A 20,868-nucleotide genomic window follows, 5' to 3' on the forward strand; every position below is an offset into this window, starting at 1 on the left:
CTAACGAACACCTATTTAATATCCCTAAACCAACCCTGTGTTATGCTATCAATTACCTAATCCTAACACTGAAATCAAGAATAGAGAAAAAAACTATACATATTCATCTTCTTAACAAAAACCCACTAGGAAAAACATCTCTAACATTTGCAATTCAATATTAACCAACTATCATTTTTTTCCATTCTATATAGAGTTTATCGTTAGGATCTAACTTGACCTTAACATAAGTTTAAAAAAATAATGGATGCTACTTATAGGCTTTATAAACGTCACTATTGTGATTATAAACCAACACTTCAGGAACGGTATGATTGTTATAGTCGGTGGAATTCATGGGGACGATGGATGGTAGCAAGTATGATATTGATTGGGATTATTTTTCTTTTTACATGTATTTTGTAAGAAAGATTTATAAAAATAGATGAACATTTATAAAAAAAACAGCTGCGCAAATAGGCGGCGAGCGGAGCAGGGAAATGCACCTATTAAATATACGGGATGGTTTATGCCATGGCAAGCATATCCGCCACAACAACAATATGGATACCCAGTGCCGATGACGTCATCATATCAACATCCAGTAGTGCAAAATCAGCCTTGGCAAAGTGAATATCCAGCGCCTCCTTATGAGCCACCAAACGCATCATCATCATCTAATCCTCAGCCTTCTATACCAACTCAAAAAGAAAAATAGGCATGTTTAAAGCCTAATTTTTTAGTAGATGACTGGTTTATAATATTAAGGGTTTTGTTGATATCATTAAAATGTATTATTAGAAGTATTTTATTGATAAATTTATAATCTAATTATTTTGGAAGAATATTATATTGAATAATAAAAGAACTCTATAAATACGCCTTTACACGTTTATATATAACCGACAACTTGCGACAGTGGTTACTCGGTTGGCCTGCTACCCGATTTAGCTAGCCAATAGGCTTTGCCTACGCAGGTTCGAATCCTGCAGTTGTCGGGTGTTTTTTAATATAATAAATACCTAAATTTATTAATATTTAATTATTCATAAATATTTTTTTTTGCATTCATTAATGAGTAATAATGGTTAAGAAAATATCAAATAATTAGTTATTAAGTCAAGAAATATAAATTTTAATTGATAAATATGAATTCATATTTTTTTTTTTTTAATAGAACTGAATATGCTTTTGTATACAAGTTGCATGAAACCAAATATATATACATCAGATTGACACCTGAAATAAAATATATAACTTCAAGTTAATATTGAAAGATCGATTGTATCATTAATAAAAGATTATACATTAATATAAAAGCTATAGAATAACATAGAGACAGCATCAAATATCCGTTAAGTGATTCCGAAAAAGAACATATAGATAAAAAACCCATCCTTAACAAAATGATAAAAACCTGATCGACAAATAAAAAATCAATTGATAAACAAAAATCCAATACAATAATTAAACATTAAAAGGCTCAGCAAAAAACATTTTACCTAGCTTCATTTAGAGTGATTTATTAAAACTTTTTAATAATATTACCAAGCTCATAGCTTGAAATCATAATTGAACATGCAGGACTTACTTTAAGTATTCGTGGAACAGCACCTCGAAATAGACCCTTAATACCCGTTTCCTTAAAAATATCGTACATAACTTTCCAAGTGCTTTGCCTTACAGCTGAAATAGATCCATTAGTGCTATACCAAATTTGACGACGTGTTTTAACAGAATCAAAAGGATGCGTAATTAATGCAGCAATAGTACCACTCAATCCACCAGAAATAAAACTCTTTACATACTCAGATGTCTTAGGATTCAAATTTTTAAAAGGTTCTGGAGATTTATTTAAAAAATATTTAATTTTTTCATAACCTAGCCAATAAAATCCACTAAATGGAACATCGCGCCATAACGTAGGACTCAATCCTTTCCATAAGCTTTGAAAACCCTGAACTTTCACCATATCTTGAATACTAGTAACCACTGTAGAAAATATCGAACTAGAAGACGGAGAATGTGCCGCAGATTGAAGACGAACTTTAAAAAGTTCCAAAGGAGATATTACTGTAGCAGATATCGTCCTTGCAAATGCACCACAAAACAAGGGTGCCAAGGGTGACGAAAAGTACTGACGAAGATGATCATACCCAACAAAATAAATAATTGTAGACGGTAACGCCATCACTCTAAAAATATTAAATATCTCAGACAAAACATGAATCCAATTTACATTGTAGGAGACAATCCTCTCCATAATGCAGTAAATCCTTCATTCCGAGAAATTTTTACGATTGCCTCAAGAGTTCCATTAAATCGATTTCTTGAAGAATCAGTAGTATAATCTATACAAAAATGGTTCAACATAGAATCTGGGTTAAAACAACATGCTATTTCTCCTATATTTTGAGAATGAATTGATGAATAAAAAATATCTCGACAACATGATTTCATTATAAATGTATCTACCGTTTGACTTTGTAATCTTGTTTTAATCAAATCAAATGGCGTAACAACAACAGACGTAACAATAGCACCCATACAAGCTGAAAAAATCTTCTGAATTACCGTAATTTCAGATATTTGTTCCATATTAATTTATCTGCATAATCTCCCTTAATTGATTTTACAGCTTAATCTAAATGCTTTTTTCCAGGAAAAAAAAAAAACTAAATAATAACCAAAAATATTTATAATACTATTAATATTCCTTTTAATATGTCTTAATATAATGCCTAAATTTATTTAAAACTCATTAACCAAAAATTTAATTTTTCTTAAAAAATTAGGCCTCATCGAACTAAATATTTATTAAAAGTGCCATAATAAAAAGAGGGAGTAGATTAATTAAAATAAGAAATATGTTTAAATATAAGTTATAATAGAACTAAGAATAAATTAAAATAGCCCATTTAAATCATTTATTTAAATCATTTATTTAAATATAAAAATATTTAGAATATATTAACATTTAAAAAAAAGGAATTGTTTAATAGATGCATTTATCCCACAATTATAGTATGTATTTTATTAATGATATTTGCAATTACATCTGATGTACATATTAAACCATCATCTACAGGAAAAATTCTTTTTTTATACTCTTTTCCAATATCGATTCCTCTACTCCATATAAATCGACAAGATTCAATTATATTATAGGGGGATTTTAAATTGTTCGAAGATTCTAGCTTAGTCCCTACGTATCCCTCTAATTCCATGGATCCGTTTTCAATGTCTTGTCTTTCCATCTTTTTATATGTTTCTAAAAAATCAACTGATTGATATTTTAATGCTATATCAAAAATATAATATACAAGTGTTCCTTTATCAAGGGCAATTGCATTGTTATTCAATAAATTGGAAGGTACTGATTTTAATATAACGCCCAAAGCATATTGATTTTTTGTATACGTAATAATAAATTCTAATGAAGATTGAAATAATACATGAAAATTAGATGTCCCAAGAGTTTCCGCCTCTAATTTCCCAACAATTTCCAAAAAAGGGAGTGTTTTGTAAATAATTTCTGCAAATAAGTGAATATTTCCACGAGAATCCTCTAATATTTGACAAAGGTGAGCCTTAATTCTAGAATGTGGATTCATATAACCATCAATAGCACCAATTTCAAGACAATACTTTATTAGAGGAGGATTAGTTTTTTGATAATGGTTATCGTATCCAATTTCTAGCCAAAAATAGTTTTTTTTGTAATAAGAAAATCTAACAGCATCTAAATTAAAATCGTCTAAAACTAAAAAATGATTAAATTCATTTGATTTAAAGACAAGCCTGATAACTGTCTCTATTTTTAACCACAATTCAAGAAACACATCAATAACAGAAGATATATTTTTACCCATTTTATAAGTAATTTTCATTAAAAAATATTTAGATTTAACAGAAAGTTCAATGTTATCTCTTTTATATTGCTGCAACAATGCTGTTATAAACTTAAGGTTAATCAACTTCCCATAAAAAATAATTTTTAATTCATCAAAAGAATGTTCAGAAAATGAAAACTGAGCAAACATGTTTTTACAAATCCAAACTTTAGCCATCGGGGAAATATCATTAGTATAAAAATAAAAAAAAGGTATTACCAATAATCGACATATAGAAAGATCATGCAAGTATCCGTAATGAATGCCCCTTCTGTCAAGATCTCGAGAAAACTGAAGAATTGCTACTCTTATTATAGAATATTTATAAATGCTTTCAAGCAAAGAATATGTCGGTGAAAGATAAGAATCTACTTGGAAATCTGATTCATTAAATTTTCGTTTTTTTCCTGAATGTATTTGTATTTTTTCAGACCATAAAATATTCCAGCCTAAAAAAATATCATATCTCGAAATAGCAACTTCCAGAAGCCACCAGCTAGTATTTTGTCCAGAAAGAAAACACACAACAAAAAAAATACTTTTAGAAGACATTTGTTTCCAACCTAATATAGAATTCGTCAAAAAAATTGTATATTTAATTTCTGATCCAAAATTATCCTTAAAATCTTTTTGTTTAAAAGATCCTAAAGGAAACTTAACAACATCCCAACCTAAAAATTTGGCCTTTGATTCAATATCATCATATAATATTTTGCATTTTAGTCGAATTAATATTTCTAATATATTTTGATTTGGAATATTAATTAGCTTTCCATAATTTTTTATACTTAAAGGTGAACATAGAAAAAAATCTGATTCCATGAGCTTAAATTTTCCACAAATAGGATTAATAAATATTAATATATTTTTTGCTTTTGAACATCTAATTCTTAAAACAGGAACTTCATTATTTTTACCCATACTAGAAATAAAAATAGAATTAATTGAAAAACTATTAGATTCTAGTAATATTGTGTAGATTTTTTTTAGAAGCAGCATTGAATGAGCATTAATAATTTTAGATACTATCTCTTTAGCTGATATATTTGTTTCATTCTAAAAAAGTTAAAAAATGTCATTTAGAAATATAAATTACAATATTTAGATCATTACAAGATTGAATCTCATCTCCAATTTTCCAAGAATATGTTATTACCGAATAATCGTAATCAAAAGATATTCGATTATACGGAAACATATAAGGAACAATGCTTTTCTTCTTAGGTATATCAATATATATTCGAATACTATTAGGCCAAATTATATTTTTTTTCATTGATGTCCTAAATTCATCAGAAATAAGTAAAAAAATAATAGTCCCATAATAACATTGGCCAATATTTCAATGTTAATGATCTTTTAAAACTATCAAAACTAACATTAAGCCTATCTTTCCATTTTCCATATACCATTTCCTTTGCTTCTATAACTATAATTTCAAGTTTATAAAAAAGAGTAAATTTATCTTAAAGCATGAAAAAAAAAATATAAAATTAGTGCTAAACTTACGAAGAAAATTATACAATTCTACTATAGGTTCTTTTTTTTGAGCAACAGATGACTTTAAAATTTCATTACCAAATTTCTCAATTTCATCTTTTATATCATCATTTGTAGCAGGAGCTCCTTCAAAATTCCATTCAAAATCAACTAAAAACCATAAAAAATCATTTGTTTTAGAAATGTCTTCTCCAACAAAACTTAAATAAATCACAAATTCATTCTCAACTAAAAATTTAGCTCTCCCATTTTCCACAACATAAGATAACATAGAATATGGTAAAACTTGATATAAAGACAACCTCAACGAAATTAATATATTAAGTATGTTAAAAGTTTGTAGAACTTTATTAGGGCTTAAAGTGTCTGGTGTTATAAATGCAGCCTAATATATCTATATATAATTATGTTATAGAAAATAAGCACTTCTTACAGATATTTCTGAAAATTTAAGTCGAGGAAAAGTTCCTGTAGAAAGAACTTCCATAGCAGTAACAATATCAGGACTTCTAACCCTAAAATACAATAAAATACAAATAAAAATGTCAAAAATATACCGAGCATATGACAATTGATGTACAATTGCTTTCAAAGAATGAATAACATTTGAGAAACAATTTTTTTGACCTTGCAAAAATGCAATAATATCCTATTCTATATTTAAAAATATATATATATATTGTTTTCAAAAATACAATGCATTTTTGAACTTCTTCAGAACTATATGCCCATTTAACAAGAACATATAACTTAATCATTTGCCTTTTTGTTGAAAATATATATTCAAGAATTGTTCGTTTTTTTGAAACATTTGACATAGAAGGAAGTCTTAACCACATATCAAAACTTTCATTTCACTTAAAATAAAACTTACAATTCCAAAATATTTTGAAGTTCTGAAAATGTATGATAAACAACTTGTTGAATCTAAAATTTCATTAAAAAATCATATAAATCCCATTTAAACATAAAAAACGCACCACATCTTTCAGAGGAATCATCCCTTCCGTAATTTTAGGCAAAGGAGGCGGTGATATATCCATTATTCTAAACACTATATGTTCTTTCTATGCAAACTCCTATTTCTATAATTCAACACTTTTTCACCGTTTTTTCTCCTAAAAAAAAGGAAGATATAGTATTTTTATATCAACAATTCAATATTCTTTAGATATTTTCAAGAAAAATGGCCATTACTTGTCTTATATCAGTCAATATGTTTTTTATCTATATCGGAGGTCGTCGACAAAAATTTAATATTAAACATATATTAACTACAGTTTATACAACTTATTATAAATTAAATAATTTTATAACTGAAGAGCATAAGGATGAATATAAGACTTATAATACATCTTATATTTTCCTTTATATATATTTTCTCTTCTTTTATTTATGCAGAAACAGACTATTATAAAGTTTGGCCAAGGAATTTTAATAAAAAACAAGGAATTGATAAATATTTAGATCCTTGAAGTAGATAGAAATGCAAATAGTAGAGATTTAAAGAAAGCATATTATCGTCTTTCAAAAAAATGGCATCCAGACAAGAATGGTGGAGATGAAAAGAAATTTCGAGATATATCACATGCGTATGAGGTATTAAGCAACCCGGAAAAACGTAGGATCTATGATATGAGTGGAGAAGATGGATTAAGGGAACATGAAGAATATGGTGATGCGAAAAATCATGATCCATTTGATATTTTTTCGAGGTTCTTTCAAGGAGGATTTCATGAAGAGAAAAAAGGACCAGATATTAGGAAAGATATAGAATTAGAACTAGAATCATTATATTATGGAGGAATTCATATAGTCGATGTTGATAAAGAAGTATTATGTAATCATTGTAAAGGATCGGGACGAGATCCTAAACATAAAGATAGTTTAGCACGTTGTAGTGAATGTAACGGAAGAGGAGTTCAACTTATACGTCAAATGATAGCCCCAGGAATGTTTCAAACGTTTCAAATAATGTAATATCTATATATCTATATATCTATATATATAGATAATAAATAAATTTACTAACGAAGTTAGTTGTGATTCATGCTCTGGACAAGGACATGTGATATCACATCCATGTACTCTCTGTAATGGAAAAAAGGTTTTAAGAAAGAACGAAAAGTATACGTTAAATATCCCACCGGGTGCACCCTATGGTTATCAATTTGTTTTTGAAAATGAAGCAAACGAAAGTCCAGATTGGGTGGCAGGTGATCTTTATATTGTTATTACTGAAAAACCCTACTCGAAAAGTGGTTGGATACGAAAAAACAATGATCTATATCGCATCGAAATGATTTCTCTTTCAAATGCATTACTAGGGGGCTGGAGTCGCAAAATTAAGCTATTTAATAATGAATATTTTAATATAACAAAACAAGCGGGTCATATTGTGCAATCAAGTATATAAATTAAACCCAAATTATTAACTTTTTAAAAACTTAACATAATATAGATCATGTTGATGTATTTCCACAAAAAGGGATGCCAGTATGGAATTCATTAGAGAAATCGGGTAAATTAGATAGAGGTAATGTTTATATCGAATGGAAAGTAATTCTCCCAGAACTTAAACTAAATGATCCTCTTCGAAAAAGTGATTATCTATATTTTTACATATTTTCAAACTAATAACTCAATAGAATTAGAGAAAATTCTTAAAAAATAATTTTTACTCATTATACCAAACAAATAGTCATTTTGAACATATATATATTTATTTTCTTAATATAATCTATTCATCAAACATTTAAGTAAAAACTAAATTAATACATTAAGGCTAAGCCTAACTCATTTAATATACTTTAAAAATAGGTATACTATTATGGAAATTTTTACATAAAGCACTTAATAATTGATTTATAAGTTCTTTAATATAAAAAATAATAGGGTAAAACATATTTTCGCAAGATGGTAAAAATGAAAAAAACCCTTGCAAGTTATTTAATTGTTTGTAGCAGTTCATTTTTCCTTGGGATTCTTTTCATTAGTGTTAGTTTTTTTAAAGCTATGGAAATTTAAAGACTGACAATAAATTAAGTGGATAGTGGATCATTTTACATTTTGGAAGAATCCAGCAACAGACCAAGCTCTTTTAAATGCAGAAACATATTACTTATTATTATATCAAGCACCATCTATTCATAAAATCCTTTTACATATATTAATATGTTTTGGCTTTTTTGCACATGTCATGAAACTTTATGGAGGAAATAAAAGTAATCTATTATTTGATAGTGGAAGTTTAGTTCTTTATATCGCAGGGATTATAATTTATAATGTTTATCTTATTCAAGGTATAATTTTTTATTACTATAATACTCTTCATTTACATTATTTAATAATAGGCCTTGAAACTATTTTCCAGCGTACTTATAATTCATTTAATAAAATAGATACATTAAGAATCTTAGCAGCAACACATGTTGTATTAGCACTTATTTTAATAGGTATTCTTGTTTTACAAAGTAGTCAATTTTGTGCAGAACAAACAGTTTTACATTCAGAAACGTTAAGTAAACGTCCTAAGAAACATTTACAAAGTAGTCGGCGCTTTTTGTACTAAATGAAAAAAACAAAATAGACCTTAAAAATTGAATTAAACATTGAAAAAGAACATAAAATAATATCAGTATATTAAACAAAACATTTAAATAACTATTTAAATTCTTTGATAGAATTATTAAAAAAGGTTAATCTAAATAAAATAATATTATCATTTTATGAAATATTTAAATGTAAAAAAGGATTATTTATATGAAAACTGTTATATATAAAATCTTATTTATTTCATAAACTCTTAAATTTACATTTCATTATATAAAAAAATTATAGTTTATTGAAGAAAATAATTAGATATATAAATAAGTTTTAAAATAAATAAATATAAATAAAATGATAAAGATTTATTCATAGAAAAGAAAAAGATATTAGTTATAAAAAACTTACAAAAATTTAAACATAAATTATCTTAAATATTAAAATAAAAAAGTACGTTTTCATCACTAAATCTAAAAGACCTACTTCTTATAATTATATTTTTCAAGATATAAAAACAAAAAATGCTTTTCCTTAATCTCTTACTGCACGTACTCGGGATCGAACCGAGGACCTCTCGCGTGTGAAGCGAATATGATAACCACTACATCATACGTGCCTATTCCAAATTTTTAGCAAATTATCAAAAAATAAAGATGAATTACTTTGTAATCTAAACTATTTACTTTAAACATTATACTTAAGGAAATTTAAGAGAATTTATAATCTTAATATATACTATTCTAAATAAACATGAAAAAATAGTTGAAACAATACAAAATTTTTCTATATTGTTTCATATCAATTCTATACATTAATTTAAAAACTTTAAAATAAAATTTTATATATTTCAAAATCAAAAGATATGTATTTATAAATTTATTGAAGAAATATATCTAGAAAAATTTAAATAAAACAATAATGATTATTATATTATAAGGACTTTATAAACTTTAAAAATGAATTTATAAAAACAAAGATATATTTAACATATATAAATAAAATAAAAATAATAAATATAATAAATTTGGCGTTAAGACTTAATAAAAACGAATTGATATAGATATGATTTTTTTCTAGATAGAAAATAGGATTTTATAAAATCATTGAAAGAAACACATAAATAACATGAAAAACATTAATTTTAGATTCTAAACAAAGATACATTGTTTTTTTAATATACTAGCTCTATATTTCTAAAAATAGAAAAAATCTTTCATAAAAATATCAATTATATTTATAATATAATTTCAAAAATATTAAAATATGCTATTTTTATATTTTTAGATAAAATTAACTTTAATAAAATCTTAAATATCTATCTGAATAATATTTTATTAAGTCTGTATTTACATAAGCCATCTTATAGACAAAAATATAATATTAATCATATAATTACATGTATTTAATAAAATGTAAATGCATATTGAATATTTAGACACTTTTCCATCAAAATCAAAAAACATTTAAATGAAAGCCATTAAATAATACTTTATTAGCCATAAAACATTTTTATATAATATAATAAAATACATATACCCATAAATTTCAAACAAGATTATATTTATAAAATAATATATTATTAGCTATCATAACGTATCATATTCCGCAACCATTTAATGTTTAAACATGAACAAATATGAGTTCTAAGTACTACATCTGAGTAATAATCTTATAAATGTCATAAAAATGAACGTGAGACCTTACGAGACAACCGTTTTAAACCAAAATATGGAAAATTCAATGGTGATTCAGTTCCCGTATAAATAAAGAAATCATATAAAAACCCTCCCAATAAACATCCTGCAAAAGGTGCAACCATAGGTACCCAAAAATAATAATGACCGGCAGACCATACTTCGTTACCATAACCTACAGCATAAGATAAAAGACGTGTTCCGAAATCACGAGACATATTAATTGCATAACCTGTTTGCCAACCCAAACATGCGCCAATACCGAAAATGAGAAAAAGAATAATCAAAGGGCCTTTATCATTTGCTGGCGTATTGTATTGGTCACAAATAGCAAAAATACATGCCATAAGTACAGCAGAACTCACGAGTTCAGATAAAAATTGCCTTCCTGTTGAAAGAAAAATAGCAGGATAGGTACTAAAAACAGAAGCTGTTGAAGTCGATCCAATAACTGTTCTTAGACCCGCTCCTTCAAATGCATCAAATGCAGAATAATAGTTTAGATAAACAATTAATGCGCCAAAAAAACAACCTAGTGTTTGAGAAATGGCGTAAATAGGAAACTTCCAAAATGGAAATTTTCGAAACACACAATTTGCCAGCGTTACACATGGATTTAAATGCCCCCCAGAAATTCCTCCACTAATATAAACACCTAATTACCTGTTATTCATATCTTATGTTAAATCTATCCAATTATACCAAACATAACACCAATACCCCAACCCCAATTAATTGATTGATAATTTCCTTTTGTACTATTCGAAAGAACAACTTGCGCAACAACTCCATCACCGAAAATAATCATCTATACCAATGATTCAACTTATATAAAAATAAAAAAAAAAATACCACCAAACATGCAAAGAATTCTGCAAGAGGCTCCCGTAACACTTTACGAAATTTAACCCATGTATTTTCAGTCGCTAAATCATCTATATAAAAATATTATATACTCATAAATACCCCTTAGCCTTACTTTCATAAGCTGTTGTCGTCTAATTTATTCATAAGAAAATTATTTATCTTATTAATTTATTAATATCTTACTTTTGATTGAAAATTATCTTGTTTTTCAAGTTTATCATTAGAAACAGGAATTAGCTCCGTCATGTTTAATTAAAATAATCGATTTTATGATTTTTTAACTTAAAACTATTCTTAAAATAGGAAAAAATAATTTATCTAAAATGAATTCTGAATCTGATCATATGATAAGACTAACGGCACACATCCTAGTATTTTACAAAACTAGTTCTATTATAACTAGCACTAATAACATAACAAGTATAAAGCCCTAAACCCTTAACTATTAACCCTTAAAAATAACCCTAAAACGTATACAATCAAACCTAACACTGATTAAGATGATATCGTCTTATCAAAACTAACGATAAATCAATATTAAAAAATATATATTTTTGAAATATAAAAAGGAAATAACATGAATAGAAGCCATTCTCTTCGCCATGGAAGACCTACATCAGGGAGTTCACGTACAAATGGACATAGTAAAGATCTTAAAAAGATTAAATTAAATTAATAAAAATAGGATTTACATTCTTAAGTTTAAGAGGTCATGCAACTCATACAAGCCTTCCAAAGCTTATTAAGATGGAAAATAATTTAGTTTCAGCATACGAAACAGCAGGACGAGAGCAACAAACAGTTGCGTTACAATTATCACAATGGGGTATTTAATTAGAAAAAAAAGACAAATAATAAATAAGGATAATAGGGGAAGAAACGGGAGATGATGCTATTGGAGATTTAAGTGATAAGGTGGCAGTTATTCTTTCAGAAATAGGAGATATTGAGGAAAATCATGCAAGTCAAATTGATGATTCACGAAGAGTATTAAAAACAATTCGTAATATTGAAAATTCAGTACAACCATTAAGAGATGCAAAACAAAAATTAATAGATCAAATTGTCATGTTAAAGCATAAAGATCCAGAATCAATTAAATTGATTGAGCAAGAACAAAAATTGGTTCGTTTGGAAGCGGAGAATCTTGTAGCTGAAGCACAATTAACCCATGTGTCTCGACAAAAATTAAAAGAGGCATATAATATGTATTTTTCGTCAGTTCAAGAGCGAGCAGAAAAACAACGTCTTTTATCACATTATGGCCGCAAACTTTTAGATTTATTAGATGATACCCCGGTAATTCCAGGAGATGCACGTATTGCATATGAATCAGAAAAAGAAGCAAAAGAGCTTCTTTTAGAAGCAGAAGAAGCGTTACATTCGTGGCGTCCAGGACAATTATCTTACGAAAGAGAACATATATCAAACAATAATTTAGTAACGGAACAAAGTCATAACAATTTTCGAAAACCTGATTTGTCTACGGTAGCTGTTATTAAACATGAAACGAATGAAGAAACTGAAAAATCTATATCTTTAGCATAATGTCATATCAAGAATGTTTAATTGATTTTATAAATATAAAACAGTATTTCTAACAGTCTAATCATACAAATAATATAGATAGCACGCATTAATCAGAAAATCATTATTTAAATGGAATTCTCGTTGTATTAGCAAATAATTAATTACATTTCTTTTTTTTTTAATATCATGAATTAATCAACTCTTATTTCAAAAAACCTCTTTATCAATTTCTAGAAACTCAAATATTTTCAAAAAATATCAATTCTACTAATTCATATGTTTCAAACATAAACATAATATATTTTTTCAATACAATCTTGCTCATTTAATCGTTTATCAATTTTATTTAATTATATCGGCTTTTAACCTCTAATTTTATCCAAAACTATAAAATAATGGGTATCCAAAGTTTTCATACATTAGAAAGAGAAAAATTATTTCGGAACCCAAGAAAGGAGTCAGCATATCCAGATCTTTTAGCAATCACTGCTCCTCACATTGAATCATTTAACGCATTGACTGATGATCAATTATTAAATCTTGCAGTCCAAGATATTGGGAAAAAATCAGTTTTTGATATGGAAAATGGAGTACTTGGTAATAAATTGTCATGTAAAGGCCATCATTCTAGGAAACAATTAAGTTTATTGATTTAACGGCGGGTAGTTCGTGTCGAAGAAGTTCAAATTGCAAAACCAACTCTTCCAACTCGTGAACGTACATGTATCAACCGAAAAATACTCCCATCAGAAGTAATATATAGTATATATATAAAGATATATGGAATATTTAGTTTTGCTAGTGCCGTGAACGTTTTTGCACATATAAAGCTCGCCTTCTTTTGAAGCTTGCATGGAGTGTAAATGATGGAGAAGAAACAACAGAAATAAGAGAATTTGGGCAAATTCCAATTATGGTTAGGGTAAGAAAAATTAAGATATTTCATATATTTTATACATATTATTAACAATTTAGTCGAACCGATGTCATATTGAAAAACTATCACCAGCAGATCTTATTGCATCTAGAGAAGAATCGGAAGAACTTGGAGGGTATTTTATCATCAATGGAAACGAAAAGATTATTCGGATGCTTATTGTCCCAAGAAGAAATTACGTAATGGGTTTAATACGATCCTCATTTACAAACAGAGGTACACATTATACACATTTTGGAACACAAATTCGCTGTGTTAGACCTGATGAAACATCCCAAACGAATACTTTACATTATTTGAGTGATGGAAACTGTATTTTTCGATTTTCATGGAGGAAAAGCGAATATTTAGTTCCTGTAATCATGATTCTCAAGGCACTTATAAATACAAATGATAAAGAAATTTTTGATTCTATTATTGGATCAGATAGAAAGAACACAGTTTTAATAGATCAAGTTGAGATTTTGCTTAGAACATATAAAAACTACGAACTTTATACACAAGAACAAACTTTACAATATCTCGGTGAAAAGTTTAGAATTATATTAAACTTGGATGAAGATCTTACTTATGTTTCTATTGGTAAGGAGTTATTAAGGAAGGTTGTCTTAGTTCATTTGGAAAACAATTATGATAAATTTCGCATGTTAATGTATATTTCATGTATATATTATTAACACACTTTCTAACTTTTTAGATTTATGATACAAAAACTTTATAGTCTTGTCTCTGGAGACTGCTGTCAAGATGATCCAGATTCTCTTCAGCATCAGGAAATACTTCTTGGGGGTTTTTTATATGGAATGATTATTAAAGAAAAAATAGAAGATTATCTATACTCTTTGAAAAACACTGTTTTGCAAGATCTTCGAAAATCAAATAATTCAGTTAACTTTTTTGAAAAAAAATATATTTCTAAATTATTTCAAAGAGTTCCTAATGATATTGGTTCAAAATTACAATATTTTCTTAGCACAGGCAATTTAGTTAGTTCTAGTGGCTTGGATTTGCAACAGACAACAGGATTTACCATAGTTGCAGAAAAGCTTAACTTTTATCGTTATTTAAGTCATTTTAGGATGGTACATAGAGGTGCATTTTTTGCAGATGTTAAAACTACAACAGTTCGTAAACTTCTTCCAGAAGCATGGGGTATATTTCTATTATTTCAATTCATATAAATTAATGTTATAAGGATTTCTCTGTCCTGTTCATACACCTGACGGGGCTCCATGTGGTCTATTAAATCATCTAACATATAAATGTAAAATTATTACATCAAATATTAACATAGATTCCATACCATATTTACTCGTAAGTCTTGGAGTAAATCCAACATCAAATATAGTGAGTAAGGAACATTCATGTGTACAGCTTAATGGAAAAATTATTGGATATTGTACAGATAAACTAGCATCTCATATTGCCCAATTACTTCGTCATTGGAAAGTCGAAAATTCACATAATGTTCCTTTGGAACTTGAACTTGGACTAATTCCTAAATCTTCAGGAGGACAATACAAAGGATTATATATATTTTCATCAAGATCTCGCATGACTCGTCCTGTTAAATATCTTGCACTAAATAAAGAAGATATCATTGGACCATTTGAACAAGTATATTTAGATATAGATATAGACTCGCATTTTTCTGGAGAAGTAGATTCACAATATTCTCATTCTGAATTAAATACATCTAACATATTTTCAATTCTTGCATCTTTAACACCATTTTCTGATTATAATCAATCTCCAAGAAATATGTATCAATGTCAAATGGCAAAGGTATTAATATACAATAAATAATGTAAAATATTCTAATTTCTTAAGCAAACTATGGGAACACCTGCATCATCATTAAGATATAGAACTGATGATAGACTTTATCTTCTACAAACAGGACAAACGCCCATTGTTCGCTCAAAAACATATGATATTTATGGATTGGATAACTTTCCTAATGGAACAAATGCAGTCGTTGCTGTTATTTCATATACGGGGTATGATATGGAAGATGCTATAGTTATCAATAAATCATCATATGAAAGAGGATTTGCTTATAGCACAATTTACAAAAGTGAGAAGGTAGATTTAGCACAAAAGCGACAAAAGGGGGAAAGGATTATATATCATTTTGGATTTGGAAATGATAAACTTCATCCTAAATGGATAGAAAAATTGGACGCAGATGGATTACCAATAATTGGTATAAAATTAGAGGATGGCGATCCTTTGGCAGCCTACTTTGATGAAACAACAGGAAAAACAATAATTCACGAGTATCATGGGACAGAAGATGTTTTTGTAGAAGAAGTTAGATTACTTGGTCTTTTTTTTAGAAAATATTCAAATACAAATACTGACTAAATCAGGGAATGACTCTGGAGATATGGAATGTCAATGCGTTCATATAAAACTTCGAATCTCTCGTCCTGCAACAATTGGTGATAAATTTTCATCTAGACATGGGCAAAAAGGTGTCTGTTCTCAAAAATGGCCAGCAGTAGACATGCCATTCAGTGAGAATGGAATACAACCCGATATTATTATTAATCCTCATGCGTATATTAATGCACATTCTATTATATAAAGTTAATTTTGTTTTAGGTTTCCTAGTCGTATGACTATAGGTAGAATCATAAACTTCATTTATATTATTAAAAATGCACTAGGAATGTTCATAGAAAGTATGGCCGGTAAAGCAGGTGCACTGCATGGACTAGTAGAAGATTCCACACCATTTATGTTTAGCGAAAAAAACACTGCAGTAGATTATTTTGGGAAACAATTAATAAAAGCTGGTTATGGATACAATGGCAATGAAACATTTTATTCAGGAATTACGGGTGATATTATGGAAGCAGAAATATTTATAGGAATTGTTTATTATCAACGATTAAGGCATATGGTATCTGATAAATTTCAAGTGCGTTCAACAGGACCTGTTCACAGTCTTACACATCAGCCTGTTAAAGGACGAAAACGTGCAGGAGGTAAATATTTTTTATTTAAAGTTATATTTTCTAAATATATAATAGGTATTCGTTTCGGAGAAATGGAGCGCGATAGCATAATAGCTCATGGAACAGCATATATTTTACAGGATCGTTTAATGAATTGTAGTGATTATACAAAAGCATGGATATGTAAACCTTGTGGTTCTATTCTTTCTCTTACCCCAACTATGATCATGGCTAGTACTGGAAACTCATTTAGATCAAACATAAGATGTCGCCTTTGTGCATCAGAAGTTACAGGATTTGAAAATGATTGCGATATATGGCAAGATAGTACGGGTAAAAAATTTAAAGGAGGAAATAATATTGCAATCATTGCATTACCATATGTATTCAAATATCTTGCAACAGAACTCGCTTCTATTAACATCAGACTAAAATTGAATATAAAGGATTCATAATTATCTATTAAACGCTATATCTTCATATTGATCATTATACTATACATTCAGAAATACAGGATTATCTATTATTTTTATCTAATCATTTTAAAACTTATTCAGACTTGTTTTTGATTCTTTTCACTAACTCATAAAGCTATCTACTAATTAATTTCTTTTAATATAATAACATCAATACCGGATAAAATTATTCATAATTAGATATTTCAACTAAAAATTCATTTTAAAAATATAAATTGATTAAGATATTTATCTTTAATCAGATTAAGCTTATATCCTTTCAAGCTGCAATTTTTAATATTTCCTAAATGTTTTTTTTATGAATCAGTAAATCCTAGAGATAAATATTTTCTATTCAGACAAATTTCTAGTTAATAAGGCTATATAAACGTAAGTCCAGGATTATTAATGTCACCAAAGTGATTTTTCATATAAAATAATGGGAATGTCTCTGTATTTTCTACAGTTTTTTATTTTATTTACTCATAAACAAGTTAACCTATGAATTTATCTCAAATAATAATATCAACTATTTAAACTGGAATTAACTATTTTCAGGGCTAAAATTAAGAAAGATGCTTTGTTTTTCGAAGTTATGAACGGGAATCCTCCAAAAAGAACTATTTTTAATCACATTTTTTCAGAAAATTTGAATATTAAACCATCCAATCAATTTAATGAAAATATTCTAGCAGCATGGGAATCAGCGAGTCAATTCTTTACTCCTGAATTCAAATATAAAGGTACTTTATAAACAATATATTTGATTATAAAAAGAATATATATATTGCAGATGTTTCACCCAATATTAAAACAGCAATTCATATTCTTTGTCATCACGGGTTAAAAGAACTATTACAAGAAAGTTATGAGCGTACGTTTAACTGTATATAATGGGTTTTAAATTTGATTTGTGAAAAGATTCAATAAGGATTCATTTTACAGAAAAATTTTTACCTATTTTACAAACATATAAAGTTATTTACATTTTATATTTTTTAAGATATATTTATGAATTTATAGATTACTCAGTCTAATTTTACGGAGTTTATTGAAAAATTGACAGAGGCATATCATATTTATCAACGACCACTAATATTAACTCATTTTGAGTAAGTTTAAGTATATACGTGGCACTTTTTTAATAAAAATAGCGCAAATGAATCATTTAAGCAAACATTGCATGCATTAATTAACAATTATATTTCAGAAGATAAACTTTATTCTGTTCTTTTAGAATGGTTATCAGAAAATATGGTGTTTTGGGAAAAAAACGAATCAAGTCCTCAAGTTACATGTTTCCTTTCTACTTGCAAAAACATAGAATTAGTTGGACTACAAAGACATTTGGAGAAAGCATTTTCTGAAAGCATATCTCGAAGGCTAAATAAACATATAAGAGAAAAATATTCTAAAAAGTGGAACAGAAGTGTTCAAGAAGAAATTGTTCAATGGACTATTAATAAATTAGGAAAACTCACGTTTTTGGTTTTGAAGTTTGATATAAACAAGAAGGATTTATATTTAAAATTAGAAACACTTGCATGTCACTTTCTAGCAATATTAAGGTAATATAAAATATTATATACCTTCTGATATTAATTTTCTTAGAATTGATGAACTATTCGATATTATAGTAGATTATCCATACTCTTCTGTTGCGCTAGAAGATTTGAAAGTATTAGAGATTTTATTCTTTTGAAATTATAACATTTTTTAGCGATCTATGAAATTATCTCCTCTTAGAGATTATTTAGTCAATTCGTTTCAAGAATCGTATGTAAAAAAGTATTTAGAATATATTTAATTATGTTTTAGATGCAAAACAAGACTTTTGCATCCAGGAGCAGATACACAGGATATAATTTCTCAGTATATATCAACTATCAAATGTTTTCTTATCTTAGATCCTCCTGGTGTCCTTTTAGATAAAGTAGCAAAGCCTATTAGAAAACATTTAAAGTCATATTTAAAAATTATAGCTTTTTCTTTGATTAATATTTTATAGAAATCGAAATGACACTATCAAATGTATTATGGTAGGACTTGTTGGAGATGAAACAAGTGAACTAAGTGAAGAACTTGGCCAAGCTAATCCATCTTCTGTTCAAGTAGATGATGATGATGATGATTTTGATAATCTTAATTGGACACCAGATCCCTTTGATGCAGCTCCTGGTAATAAAATATACAATTATATTATTATTATTTATCTACTATATTTAGACTTTCGAAAAATGAATAATAATGATATTATTAAAAGTCTTGTCAGTATCTATGAAAATAAGGATATTTTTGTTAGAGAACTTCAGAATCTTCTAGCTGAAAGACTTCTCACTACTACGAATTACGAAACTGATAAAGAAGTAAAACATTGTTTCAAAATAAAGCATTTCTTAACGTTTTTAAGTTACGAAATTTAGAGCTTTTAAAATTACGATTTAGCGAAAACAGTTTGCAAATGTGTGATGTAATGCTTCATGACATTGCAGAATCTAAAAGAATTGATACAAATCTACATAAAGAATTTGATAATGACGTAATATTCTAAAAAATTATTTTGTTACAGTAAAGTTTAATATTTAAAGACACCAATACATGCAAGCATACTTTCTCAACTTTTTTGGCCAAATTTTAAGGGAGAAACATTATATCTTTCAAAAGAAATACAGGGGTAATATATAAGCAATATTTGAAGTGTGGAATGTCTAATTTAATTAGCTATATGGATAACTATGCAGAAAATTTTGAAAAACTAAAAGCTTCAAGAAAATTACATTGGATACCTAATTTAGGCCAAGTGCAAATTGAAATAATTCTGGAAGATAGGACATTAAATATGAATGTTAGACCTGTACACGCATCTATTATTTTACTTTTTCAAGAAAAGGGCAAGTAATATTAATATATCTATATATTTACTTAAAATCTTTAGATGAACAAACTATAAAGGATGTAATGGACGCCATAGGACAAGATTATGCAGACTGTAGAAGAAATACTCTTTTTTGGGTAAAATATGGGGTTCTTAAAGAAATTTCAAAAGATACTTTTAAAGTTTTAGAATATGCAGAAGCAGAACCATCCAACAAAGGTTTAGATTTTTAATATTAAAAGACGTTGTTAATTATATTAGCTCTTTCGGTTTTTGAGGAGTTAATTTCAAATGTTCAGGTAGCAGAAGATCATGCTTCAGAAGAAATGAGAATATATTGGTAATTATTTGTTTTTCAAGAATAACTTCTAATTTATAGGTCGTTTATAAATGGAATGCTCACTAATCTGGGTCCATTGACTTTAGAAAGAATCCACTCAACATTGCAAATGTTCGTACCCCCTCCAAATCTATATAATCGATCAATTGATGAATTACGAGAATTTCTGGCTTTAATGGTAAAAGAAGAACAATTGGAGTTTGTTTTAGGTCAATACAAACTTAAAAAATAATAAACTATTAAAATAATAAACTACTAAAATAATATTTATAAATATAACCTATAATAC

The 20,868-nt window shown here is 27.5% G+C and overlaps 9 protein-coding genes and 2 non-coding genes across 11 annotated transcripts; 7 read left to right on the forward strand and 4 right to left on the reverse strand.

The window, feature by feature from the left end:
- Positions 1-197: 197 nt before the first annotated feature.
- On the forward strand, positions 198-743 carry T552_02944 (hypothetical protein). The gene is made up of 2 exons (XM_018371468.1): positions 198-401; positions 448-743. Exons 1-2 carry the CDS (start codon positions 244-246, stop codon positions 695-697), a joined length of 408 nt encoding a protein of 135 aa, XP_018224913.1. The 5' UTR covers positions 198-243; the 3' UTR covers positions 698-743.
- Positions 744-883: 140 nt separating this feature from the next.
- Positions 884-977, forward strand: T552_05038. The gene has a single exon. It is a non-coding gene; the product is annotated as a tRNA-Ser (tRNA).
- A 456-nt stretch (positions 978-1,433) lies between these two features.
- T552_02946 (hypothetical protein) lies at positions 1,434-2,622 on the reverse strand. The gene is made up of 3 exons (XM_018371469.1): positions 2,219-2,622; positions 1,528-2,174; positions 1,434-1,481 (listed from the first exon to the last, which is right to left on the reverse strand). The coding sequence occupies exons 1-3, from the start codon at positions 2,575-2,577 to the stop codon at positions 1,447-1,449; spliced, it is 1,041 nt and encodes a 346-aa protein (XP_018224914.1). The 5' UTR covers positions 2,578-2,622; the 3' UTR covers positions 1,434-1,446.
- A 344-nt stretch (positions 2,623-2,966) lies between these two features.
- Positions 2,967-6,459, reverse strand: T552_02947 (hypothetical protein). The gene is made up of 9 exons (XM_018371470.1): positions 6,353-6,459; positions 6,247-6,299; positions 6,068-6,200; positions 5,930-6,021; positions 5,806-5,887; positions 5,382-5,757; positions 5,202-5,337; positions 4,969-5,155; positions 2,967-4,928 (listed from the first exon to the last, which is right to left on the reverse strand). The coding sequence occupies exons 1-9, from the start codon at positions 6,413-6,415 to the stop codon at positions 2,988-2,990; spliced, it is 3,063 nt and encodes a 1,020-aa protein (XP_018224915.1). The 5' UTR covers positions 6,416-6,459; the 3' UTR covers positions 2,967-2,987.
- A 198-nt stretch (positions 6,460-6,657) lies between these two features.
- Positions 6,658-8,092, forward strand: T552_02948 (hypothetical protein). Its single transcript, XM_018371471.1, has 5 exons — positions 6,658-6,790; positions 6,840-7,348; positions 7,413-7,780; positions 7,834-7,974; positions 8,021-8,092. The coding sequence occupies exons 1-5, from the start codon at positions 6,704-6,706 to the stop codon at positions 8,044-8,046; spliced, it is 1,131 nt and encodes a 376-aa protein (XP_018224916.1). The 5' UTR covers positions 6,658-6,703; the 3' UTR covers positions 8,047-8,092.
- A 154-nt stretch (positions 8,093-8,246) lies between these two features.
- On the forward strand, positions 8,247-8,989 carry T552_02949 (hypothetical protein). The gene is made up of 3 exons (XM_018371472.1): positions 8,247-8,369; positions 8,419-8,674; positions 8,726-8,989. Exons 1-3 carry the CDS (start codon positions 8,289-8,291, stop codon positions 8,941-8,943), a joined length of 555 nt encoding a protein of 184 aa, XP_018224917.1. The 5' UTR covers positions 8,247-8,288; the 3' UTR covers positions 8,944-8,989.
- A 472-nt stretch (positions 8,990-9,461) lies between these two features.
- Positions 9,462-9,534, reverse strand: T552_05039. The gene has a single exon. It is a non-coding gene; the product is annotated as a tRNA-Val (tRNA).
- A 1,021-nt stretch (positions 9,535-10,555) lies between these two features.
- Positions 10,556-11,771, reverse strand: T552_02951 (hypothetical protein). The gene is made up of 5 exons (XM_018371473.1): positions 11,663-11,771; positions 11,592-11,610; positions 11,465-11,547; positions 11,315-11,420; positions 10,556-11,267 (listed from the first exon to the last, which is right to left on the reverse strand). Exons 1-5 carry the CDS (start codon positions 11,723-11,725, stop codon positions 10,597-10,599), a joined length of 942 nt encoding a protein of 313 aa, XP_018224918.1. The 5' UTR covers positions 11,726-11,771; the 3' UTR covers positions 10,556-10,596.
- A 239-nt stretch (positions 11,772-12,010) lies between these two features.
- T552_02952 (hypothetical protein) lies at positions 12,011-13,071 on the forward strand. Its single transcript, XM_018371474.1, has 3 exons — positions 12,011-12,123; positions 12,165-12,305; positions 12,351-13,071. The coding sequence occupies exons 1-3, from the start codon at positions 12,057-12,059 to the stop codon at positions 13,025-13,027; spliced, it is 885 nt and encodes a 294-aa protein (XP_018224919.1). The 5' UTR covers positions 12,011-12,056; the 3' UTR covers positions 13,028-13,071.
- A 294-nt stretch (positions 13,072-13,365) lies between these two features.
- T552_02953 (hypothetical protein) lies at positions 13,366-17,409 on the forward strand. The gene is made up of 11 exons (XM_018371475.1): positions 13,366-13,621; positions 13,676-13,761; positions 13,812-13,931; positions 13,985-14,598; positions 14,644-15,098; positions 15,142-15,731; positions 15,777-16,272; positions 16,319-16,508; positions 16,554-16,576; positions 16,619-16,939; positions 16,985-17,409. The coding sequence occupies exons 1-11, from the start codon at positions 13,405-13,407 to the stop codon at positions 17,362-17,364; spliced, it is 3,492 nt and encodes a 1,163-aa protein (XP_018224920.1). The 5' UTR covers positions 13,366-13,404; the 3' UTR covers positions 17,365-17,409.
- A 505-nt stretch (positions 17,410-17,914) lies between these two features.
- T552_02954 (hypothetical protein) lies at positions 17,915-20,857 on the forward strand. Its single transcript, XM_018371476.1, has 16 exons — positions 17,915-18,107; positions 18,158-18,238; positions 18,286-18,341; positions 18,388-18,476; positions 18,519-18,932; positions 18,976-19,042; positions 19,085-19,140; positions 19,183-19,326; positions 19,373-19,542; positions 19,591-19,730; positions 19,775-19,903; positions 19,953-20,038; positions 20,086-20,255; positions 20,300-20,458; positions 20,501-20,579; positions 20,619-20,857. Exons 1-16 carry the CDS (start codon positions 17,960-17,962, stop codon positions 20,809-20,811), a joined length of 2,181 nt encoding a protein of 726 aa, XP_018224921.1. The 5' UTR covers positions 17,915-17,959; the 3' UTR covers positions 20,812-20,857.
- The last annotated feature ends 11 nt before the right edge of the window (positions 20,858-20,868 follow it).

The sequence above is a fragment of the Pneumocystis carinii genome, assembly GCF_001477545.1.
Source record: "Pneumocystis carinii B80 chromosome Unknown supercont1.13, whole genome shotgun sequence".
Classification (NCBI taxonomy): domain Eukaryota; kingdom Fungi; phylum Ascomycota; class Pneumocystomycetes; order Pneumocystales; family Pneumocystaceae; genus Pneumocystis; species Pneumocystis carinii.